The sequence below is a fragment of the Amphiprion ocellaris genome, chromosome 6, assembly GCF_022539595.1.
Source record: "Amphiprion ocellaris isolate individual 3 ecotype Okinawa chromosome 6, ASM2253959v1, whole genome shotgun sequence".
NCBI lineage: Eukaryota > Metazoa > Chordata > Actinopteri > Pomacentridae > Amphiprion > Amphiprion ocellaris.
In genome coordinates, this window is record NC_072771.1 from 27,678,221 (window position 1) to 27,688,835 (window position 10,615).

Here is a 10,615-nt window from a genome sequence, read left to right on the forward strand (position 1 = left end):
ATAAAGGCAAAAAGTATGAGCAGAAATATATGCCACTAGAAACTTGCTAAATCCTTTATTTTCGATTTTGCAGTGCTTAAATTGGATAGTTGCACTAAATAACTGTATTTGAATTTCTAAAACCGAATCTGAGTTATGATTGCTGTGTCAGATTTTTGAAAATTGGAGGTAAATATTCTATTCTAAATTTTAAGTGATGATCAAATACAGTTTCAGAACGACCGACTTCAGTTTCAGTCTGACAAATTCACTTTTAATGTATGTGATTCAGATACATTGTTTTGTATAATTATTAAAGTTGAATCATTCAAATTCAGTTGCTCATGGAACATATTTCTTTCTAAAGTGTGGTTTCTGGGAACTTCGTCTGGTTATGCTTCTTTTATCCTGTAGGGAGTGATATAATCAAAGCCGTCACAGCTTTGCGCCCACACAAAATTTCCAAAAATCAATCCAGCAGATACAAAGTATGTATTCTAATCTATCTTTTATCGTTGGTTTTTCTATTTTGTGGTTGTTACTTTTTCCATAAAGAAAAGGTCCCTGCTGCTTGTACGGGAGCTTTTAGCCCTTCGCTTTTTCCTATTGGCTGCCTAACCAGCGAGCCGCTCTGTGATTGGATAGTTCACATGTCAGTCATTCGCCCCAGTAGAGAAAAAAAGGCTGCGTTGGGTTTGTGATTTGACAGAAACTGAGTCGTGATCATCCGGTCGAGCCGTGGGTGGTTAGCCTTCCCTATTTACGTTCTCTATCGGTGAGATTACTGTCGTGCCCGCTTGCTGAGTGGCTACACGGACGACTATTACTCGCCATTTTGAGGGTAACGACTGACGTTTGTTTGTGTATGAGAGAAACGCGGCTTGGATATCGGGGATATCCCCTCCTCGTTTGGGCGAACAACAGAGCGAACGTCGTTTTTCCAGGCTAAGCTAGCAGCAGCAGCACGGCGTAACGGGTAGGGGTGGATTTCTACATCTCGGCCCTCGGAAAGCGAATATAAATACCGTCTCAGGAGTAACGTTATGTTGTGAAACAATGACAAGCGAAGGAGACAGATCTAATGAAGGAGGGCTCCTCGGAGGGGAAGAAGTGTCCTCGGATGAGTTTCGGCGGAGCGATCAGTAAAGAGGTGAAAAGTAGTTCAAGCTAAGCGAAGCTAGTCGGTTAGCTCAATTGATCGAGGAAGTTGACTAGCCACCTTGCTAACTCGGCGACAAATGTATTACTGGACCAAGGGTCGTCTCAAACGTCTGAGTCTTTGGTAGAGTTGAAGATTCACAAAACCGACCGGTGTTGCCAAGTTTAGAAAGCCGAAGTTTTAGAAAGTCACGTATTGCTGTGAGTTTTTAACCAAAAACAACAAAAAACGCTAGCTAATTGGTTTAGCGAGAATGTCGGGGCTGGTTGTAAACAAAGGGTCCCGAGCTCTACATGTCTACAGCTGAACTACACCTCGACCGATCGTTGACCTATTATTTCACGGATATAGCTTCGTTTTTTAAAAGTGATCCGAACTCTTAGAAATGGATTTAAAGACAGCAGTATTTAACGCGGCCAGAGACGGTAAGCTCCGGCTGCTTCAGAAATTGTTGGAGAACAAAGATGGACACGAGGTGACCAAGTTAATGGGCGAGAAAACAAACGGAGCCACCCCGCTCCTGATGGCCTCCCGGTATGGCCACCTGGACCTGGTAGAGTATCTGCTGGAGTGCTGCAGTGCTCCGGTTGAGGTCGGTGGTTCGGTGAACTTTGACGGGGAGACTATTGAGGGAGCGCCGCCTCTCTGGGCTGCCTCTGCGGCGGGTCACCTGAAGGTGGTCCAGTCGCTCCTGGGTCACGGAGCTTCTGTCAACAGCACGACCCTCACCAACTCAACACCCCTGAGGGCAGCCTGCTTTGACGGTCACCTAGACATTGTGAAATACCTGGTGGAGCACAAAGCAGACCTGGAGGTGGCCAACAGACATGGCCACACGTGTCTCATGATCTCCTGCTACAAAGGCCACAAGGAGATAGCTCAGTACCTGCTGGAGAAAGGAGCAGATGTCAACAGGAAAAGTGTAAAAGGTGAGTGACATACAGTGTCATGAGAATACAGTATCTCCTTTATTATTTTGTAGTTAGTTTTTTACATTTCTGAATTGAGTAAGGTTTGGATTCCATAGTCCACAGCAACGCTTTGGTGGTGTGAAGCACATGATTGATAAATGGATAATAAGCTTCTAGATCTTGTAGCAGGTAGTTTCTGTAAGAAATAATGGACTCAATCAGGATGATGATTTAACCAGGGAAATTCTTTCACGCAGGTATATACTTACAGACATCTCATTGTACACTTTCTGATTTCTAGCCAGGAAAAACAATATCAGATGACATAATCCAAGCATTCGCATTTTTCTGTCTGGAAATGACTCAACAGAGTAGCACGAACTTCTGGTTTCACAGTCAACGCCGAAAGTTGGCTACGTCAACATGGACGTGTCTGTCTGGGTGTGTCTGAAAGATCTTATTTTCTGCCTAGATGGTGTTTTACAAACCCGGGAAAACCAGTGTCCATCTGTCTGTAGGTTATTTTTCGTTCAGAATACAATATTAGTTGTAAAGAAAATCATTAAAGTGTTACCCTGTTTTAAAGTATGTACTACTACAGTGTGCACTACTGACCATTGTGAATTTATAAGAGGGCTGGAAAATGTGCATTGTTCCTGTCATCATGGACCTCAGCAGCTGTGGTAGGCTTGAATTCCATATTTTTATAGTAAATTTCAAAAGTGACCAGGAAAAAAAAGATACCAAGATGCCCTTAAACTCTCATGCACTAGAGTCAACTTCTCCTCAAAGCATCTGTATGCTCAGTGTCTTCCAAATGAGTATACATTAAAAATCTGTCCGTATTGTGTAGTCTCTGTGTTAAACCTCATACACGACACAGTCAAACTTGCCAATAGACACATACATAAGATTGGCGTATTTGAGTCCCCACCTCCTACGCTACTACTGAAGTACTACAGTACTTAATTGATCAGATTTGTACTGTTGTAGCTTATCCTTGGGTTGCATAATGAGCCACGCTTTAGCTAATTTGTGTCTGATACCACATTGATTCATGTCCTCCTGGCCAGTTCAAGAGCAAGAGGCATGTGCTTCTTTGTGCACAAAGCAATATATGAGCCTGCATGAGTGATGATTAAGGTGGAAAGCACTCTTTAAAGCCCACCCTTCAAACATTTGCCTTTCACATAACAACAGCTGAAACAACACGAGGGAGCAAATGTGTATAGATGTGAAGCGGAACATTTTTCAAAAACAATAGACTTTGTGTTATTGAAGGAAGGCAAGCAAGCAAGTTGGGGGGGGGCACAACAGTCATGACAGAAGAATCACAGCTGACCGAACTGCTTGAAAATGTTTTGTCAGTGCACTACCTGTTAGTGTGATGCTTCATGTGTGCTTAAGGTAGCCTAAATTCTGTTAAGAGGCCTAAGAAGGGTATTTGGACTAATCCCTGCACTTGGAAGGGATTCCTGAGTTCCAGGTTAACTTGTTTTGTTTGTGGAAATTAGTTTATCATCCAGACAATCAATGCTCAACACATTTCCATTTTGCAAAAGAAACAGTGTCACCTCTGGTGTCGGCAGGTTTTGAGGTAAATTTATGGCAACGCATGATAATTGTCTTTCTGATACCTGAAACATATTGAACATTAATTGTATAATCATTTGAAAGTATTTAGTCATGCAAAACCATACCACTGATGTTACACCATTTTTTTGCATTGGTAATCCAGCTTGACTTGTTCTTGAATTAACTGAGGAAAAGGTTTAGTGTTACTGCCCCTGACGTTCTCTTTGTCAAGAGTGGGCATGGATCAAAAAAATAATCAGATTATTGTATTTATTTACTTGAAGCATTTATTTTAAGTAAATAAATTCACACGTGTGCATGTGCTTTCTTTAACTCCTTGAAGCCTATTATCGCGAATTCGCAACATACCACTTTCATTCAGACTGCAGCCGAGATAGCGTATCCATTCCCCCAGTGCCGGTTTGAGCATGTTCAATATGTACCTCGGAACCTTTTGCAGGCACTGGTTTCTTGTAGGACCAGTCGGAGTGGGACCTAATTATTATATGTCTGTTGTTATTATTATATATCCGTTCTATGTGTAATAGACAAATTAACAATCTCCACTTATTTTAGCATCAGCTGGAAAGCAAAAATACACAAGAAATGTTTTTTATTGAATTGTAAATAAATTCAGGCGTCAAGGGGTAACTTGAGGAAGTGTAGAGGAAGAAGCTGTATTTTTTGCCCTTTAACCATTTTTTTTTTGGTTGAAATTTGAACCAGATTTGCTGAATGACCAATATTTCAGTTATACTCATTGCTGTGTCATCCGTAAATACAGTTATAGTGAAAATGGTCATGGTTGGAGTCCTTGGTAACAAAAATGTTCCTTTAGCATCGGCACTGACTGCAAGTATAGAAGCTTAAAATTTGCTTGTTGTGCATTTTCAGTGGGGAAATCTATAACATGAATACACATGTTCACACAGTTCAAAACATGGTCCATTATGTTTGGATGGTGTTGTTCTGCCACGTTGTAAATCACAGCCTTGCAAGGTTTCACTTACAACGTGACTCACCCACCAGGTGAAAGCAAACAAGTCAAAGGTTGTTTCAAAACACTGCACACTATGTGAAGGAAATTTATGAATCATTGTAAATTTTGTCAGACTATGTTGGCACAGGTTTGCAGCACGTGACTGTGTGTGTTCGACTGTGAAGTTTTCAATCAGCTCATTTCCCCATAAATTTGTGCTAGAGATTTAAACAAGACTGTGATATTCTATCTGAATGGGTGTGATTTTAGCATTATTACATGCACAGACTATGAGTATGACACATGTCACCTGAATGGGTGAGCACAAGGTGGATAAATGAACTTGTGGCAGCATCAACAACAATTCTAATATCAGGTGGTCTACTCTATAAATATGTTCGGAACTTAGGATAATGGTTGCAAAAATTCAACTAGTGGCAACTTTCAAGAAGTTCTTATCAAATAAATATCACAGATGACAGCATTGTACAAACTCACAAGCCTCCAAAGTCCTGCTAAACCACTGAGAGGTAGCACTGTCTTTGACTGTGTCTGATTGGTTATAAATAACACAACTGTACCTTATTATAAGACGTGTCGTCTCTTTTCTCAGGCAACACAGCACTTCACGACTGTGCAGAGTCGGGCAGCCTAGAGATCATGCGGATGTTGCTACAGTATGGAGCTTCCATGGAGCAGGATGGATACGGCATGACACCACTACTTTCTGCCAGTGTTACAGGCCACACTAACATTGTAGATTACCTGACAACGCACCAACAGGTGAGGCTTTCAGTTACCATAAAAACTTGGTCAAACGTGTGTGAGGCTGTGATGTTTTGAATCTATTAAATATTTGTCTTGGAGAAATGTACAAACAATAATGTTCTTTCCTCTGCAGACAAGCCACACAGAGCGCATTGATGCCTTGGAGCTCTTGGGGGCTACGTTTGTAGATAAAAAGAGAGATCTGCTTGGAGCTTTAAAGTACTGGAAAAGAGCCATGGACCTCAGGTACATGGACAGCAACAACGTTGTCCATAAACCAGAACCCAAGCAGTTGATCATGGCATATGACTACGCCAGGGAGGTGAGTCTGTGTTTTCAGCTGTATTTAATGGCTTTGAAATAGGTTTTACCATTTGCTGACACTGTCACATTTTGGTGAAAAACAACCTTTTCATCTTCTCAATCTTTTTCCTAGGTAACAAACGGAGAAGAGCTGGATGGACTGATATCTGACCCAGATGAGATGCGCATGCAAGCTTTGCTCATCCGTGAGAGAATACTCGGCCCACAACATCCAGATACATCCTACTACATCCGTTACCGAGGTGCCGTCTATGCTGACTCTGGAAACTTTGAGCGCTGCATCAATCTGTGGAAGTATGCGCTGGACATGCAGCAGAGCAACCTGGACCCCCTCAGTCCCATGACAGCCTCCAGTCTGCTGTCATTTGCTGAGCTGTTCTCCTTCATGCTGCAGGACAGGGCCAAGGGGCTCTTGGGGACATCAGTGTCGTTTGAGGACTTGATGGGGATTCTGTCCAAGAGTGTGCTGGAGATTGAGCGAGCAGTTAAACAAAGTGGACCAATGCCTCCCGACCCTGCTCAGCTCAGCAAGGCCCTCTCAATTATCCTGCACCTCATTTGTCTTTTGGAGAAGGTGCCATGTACTGCAGAGCAAGACCACTTCAAGAAGGAAACCATCTATAGGTGTGTTTCTATGTCAGTGCTTGGGCAATAGTTTGCTTTTAGTGAGAAAATTCTATTCAGAATCACCTCAGTAAGTTTTGATGTTGAAGGAGGCTATGTTTGGGTACAAAATATGGCAGTTGGGAGGGTATGAAGAATTTTCTGTGACAGTGATTTCCTACGACCTAATTTCTGAAAATGGCTCTGTCATCCTCTGCCTGGTATCTGCTTTGGTACTATGAAGTTCTAGTAGTTGGAATCCCAGAGCACATTTAAAGCCTTCTTTCAGAACAGAAGAGGGGATCATTTGAACTAAATAATGCATTCCACCTCTGCCACAGGCCTTCTGTGAAATCATGTCAATGAATCATTTACACAATGATGATAAGAGTCAAACTCACTCTCAGTTGAAATTTTGGCTTGCTCTCATAGTGATGAGGATGTTTGCAGTTCATTGTCACCCTGTTGCTATTCTTTAACAAGTTGACATCTTTCCACATCTCCAGATTCCTAAAGCTCCAGCCGTGTGGTAAGAACGGCTACAGTCCACTACATTTGGCAGTCGACCGCAACACCACCTGTGTGGGCCGCTATCCTGTTTGCAAGTTCCCCTCCCTCACAGTCGCTTCGATCCTTCTTGAGTGTGGGGCAGACGTTAACAGTCGAGATGAAGACGACAACAGGTCTGTTCAGTTTGTTTTTTACCTGCTTGCTATTCACTTACTCATTTTCTTTTACTCATCAGGGGTTAGTTTTATCCATATATTATCCATATATGACATAAATAATAGAGAAACAACTTGGCTTCTGTATACAAAGAAGGCAAATGAAAGCAAAGGGAGCACACTACAAATTAACAGTCTGAACCAATCTGTGATGTTATGTTGCACACAGTAATCATCTTACGGATTTAACATCTGTGTCCCCACCAGCCCCCTTCACATAGCGGCATCTAATGGTCACCCAGACATCATGAACCTGCTGATTTCCTGTGGGACCCACTTTGACAGCACCAATGCCTTCCAACAAACGGCCTGTGACCTCCTGGACGAGAAGGAGCTGGCCAGGAATGTCATCCAGCCCATTAACCACACCACGCTGCAGTGCCTAGCCGCCAGGGCGATCATCAAGCACAGCCTCGACTATCGGGGAAACATTCCCGAGAAACTAGAGGCCTTCGTCTTGCTCCACAGATAATAATTGTGAAGGAGTAGAGGGGGATGGATGGATGAAAAGAGGAGGGGAGTGTGATTACATCGAGTGGACTGAACAGATTAAGGAGCATTATAGTTAAACACCCGACCTACAAGGTGTTTGAGAAGCAGAAGGATGATTATATGGGTTAGGTTTGCAAATTCAAACTGTTGGGAAAGTATGAACTTGAAGACTTATGTGCACAAAAATATCCTCTTTTAACCAGGATGGACTGAAAAACGATCGGATTAAATGGAGGAATGAGTGACCATTATCTTTCAGAGAGCCACGGCTCTGACTGATCACAGACCCAATCTGTGTCGATGTATTAGGAGTGGATTGCAACATGGACAAACACAGTTGTATCTCTGGATGAACAGAGCAAAGGGGTTTACGTATTTTTGCTTCAGAAAATTTAATTTTTTTGCATATTCCACAACGCTATTTATTGAATGAAACTTGAGAGATTTTTCTCCATGCTGGCTTCGATCCAGTCTCAACATTGCCTGCTTCTCTCTTCTCAGAGCAAGGGTTGAGGCATTTCTACATATGCTGGGACTTCAGGTTTTTTGTTTTTTTTTTTTGTCCCATCACTGTTGTCAACAGTCATGGACCCTTCCTCAGTTTGTACTTTTACAATACATGTAGTTTTTGTCATGCAAATCTGAATATCTGCCAAGTGGTGTGGATTCTACACTCATTTTTTGTTCCCACTTTAGTGTATAACAAAGCTTTACAAGAAGGGTTTAATGTGTGCGACCACCATAAGTGCTTTATTCTTCCTATGCACAGGCTAGGCTGTTGGAAAGAGAGACTGTTGTATTCTGTACCGGCACTTGTCTGTGCAATATCTCTCATGAGTTTTTGTGTTTACCTCATTGCTGCCGTTTTCTTCGGTATCCACCTACTTCGCTCATAGAGGAGGGGATGCAAAACCATTGTACTAATTGTTGTGAGAAGAGCGAATGGATTTGAGTGATGTATGTATGTGTGTGTGTGTGTGTGCGTGTGCGTGTGCGTGCGTGTGCATGCGTGAAAGTGTGCGTGCCATGCAAGCGTGTTTCTGGTATGCGGAATGATTTTGAACTTACACAAAATGAGGACAGGAGTTTGGTGAAGTGGCATTCATGGAGATTCCATAATGCACATGACTGCCACTGGAAACCACAGCGGCCAAACTAACTGTCGACAACCGTTTGAGAGTGCAGGCTCTGTACACAGAAGTGACCTCTTAACGTTCATACATGGCCGACCTTTAAATGCCATCATTCTTTAATAATCTTGATCAAAAAGAAAAGTCTGGGTAGTTTATCAACATTGGCCCACTGTGCATGTGCAGCAGCTGCATATCAACCACCAATCACTGCTGAAAACCTTTCATAACTCCTAGACTCCAAACCAGGCTACGGCTAGGATAGTTCTGTTCATTTTGTACAACTGTCGTCCAATTGTATGAGAGTTGAAGACACATGAGTGGGAGGATGCCTCGACGTACAGAATAGTAAAGCTTTGTGAATTATCTTGTTTGCACATTAGCTTTAGATGTGTGGATTGAAAAAAGGGCTTTTCATAATTTGTAGGATTTCATATTGCAGTCTATTTAACCTGACGGCTCAAAACCAGACTTAGAAAATGTATGAGGACTCCCAGGGCAACTTGATTTGAATCTGCACTTTATACAGCGGAGTTTAAGATTTGATATGGCATTAATCAAGTTCATGTCTTAATAACCAGTTTGACAATAAACCCATGTTGCACTTGTCCCCTTGTCCAAATGTCTTTATTTCCCGGTGTGGGCTAATATTGAGGTCGCTGAACTTTTGGTATAAAGTCTTAGCATGTGTGGGTGTGTGCATTTAAATTTTAATTGGTTCCGCTTTCAAATGGCCTAATTAGGATGAAAGGCAAAGTATATTTATCTTTTCCACCATTTTACAGGGAGAAAGGCTGCTTTTAGTCATGACTGAAATTAAAATACAAGCCCACAGTAGCATGGTTAATGTGTACACAAAGGCACTGCTATGAAAGTGGGTATGCATTACCAAAACCCATCGTGTTTGCTTTTTGGTATTTCCCATGGATTCCTTTGAACTTCCAGACAGACTGAGTCCATGTTCCTGCTGCTTTTCCTGCAGATTCACTGAGCAGTGGACTCATTCCAGATATCTGAGCTGACAGAAAATGCACAACGGACCCCTCTGGACTGGAGTGTGTCCAGAAACCCTTTTGACATGGCAGGATGGGCTACTCACGCTGTGCATCCAGTTGCTTCCAAGAACTGTCCCAAATAAAAACACGATGATGGATGGATTGTTCAGTTTATTCGTTGCTTGAAGCAGTAGAAAAGGCAGCGGCTGACCATTGACTCTGCAGAGATTTGAGTATTTATGTCTTGTTGAGCTAACAATTCCCATGAAGACCAAAACCAACAATGAACTGAACCCACAAACAAATATTCTCTGTGTGTCTAAAACCTGATATATATGCAGTACATTATTCCCCTGTGCCATATTACTCAATGTTTGTCCAAAAACATTTAAAACACATCATTTACTGTAATAATCCACAGCTGAGAGTAGTCCTCAAGAAATATCATGGCTGAAATTATGTCTATTTTAGGGAAGAAAAAAAGCCTTAAAATATTTAGATTTTCAGTAGGAACTAATAATCTTGAAGCTGGGAACCACAGACAGTTGTTGAATACAGTACTTTGGAATGGCACGGTGCTGATGTTGAGCCGTACTTATCTTTTGACTGCCATGAAATTCAGTACAAATATCCACTGTGCCCAGTCAGATGATGGACCCTGGTGACTTTGGTGAGCCTGAATTTTCCTGTAGCACCGCCATGAGGTTCACATTTTTGGTTTTCAGAGATGTGTCGACAACAATTGGAAGAATTGTGTAAGATCTGTGCCACTTAGAAACTGAATATGAAGCACATCGTTTCAGTTTGCTCAATTTGAATTATTAAAAATGAAATGGCAATGTATGAAAAATTCGATTTCAGTTCTTGTAGTTCATATTCAATTCATTGAGACACACATCTGCGTCATTAACCCTTCGATGCACAATATGGGTCAAAAGTGACCCAAATCCAGTGGAAAATGGGCATCTCCAGACC

General features: G+C 42.0%; 1 protein-coding gene across 1 annotated transcript; it reads left to right on the top strand.

The window, feature by feature from the left end:
* The first annotated feature begins 682 nt into the window (after nucleotides 1-682).
* fem1c (fem-1 homolog c) lies at nucleotides 683-9,254 on the top strand. Its single transcript, XM_023275769.3, has 6 exons — nucleotides 683-2,067; nucleotides 5,217-5,386; nucleotides 5,505-5,693; nucleotides 5,808-6,319; nucleotides 6,805-6,981; nucleotides 7,231-9,254. The coding sequence occupies exons 1-6, from the start codon at nucleotides 1,524-1,526 to the stop codon at nucleotides 7,493-7,495; spliced, it is 1,857 nt and encodes a 618-aa protein (XP_023131537.1). The 5' UTR covers nucleotides 683-1,523; the 3' UTR covers nucleotides 7,496-9,254.
* The last annotated feature ends 1,361 nt before the right edge of the window (nucleotides 9,255-10,615 follow it).

Coding starts and splice junctions, on each gene's coding strand:
- fem1c (XM_023275769.3), top strand. CDS start 1,524: ATGGATTTAAAGACAGCAGTATTTAACGCGGCCAGAGACGGTAAGCTC. Junction 5,387..5,504: donor ACCTGACAACGCACCAACAG/GTGAGGCTTTCA, acceptor TTTCCTCTGCAG/ACAAGCCACACAGAGCGCAT. Junction 5,694..5,807: donor CATATGACTACGCCAGGGAG/GTGAGTCTGTGT, acceptor TCTTTTTCCTAG/GTAACAAACGGAGAAGAGCT.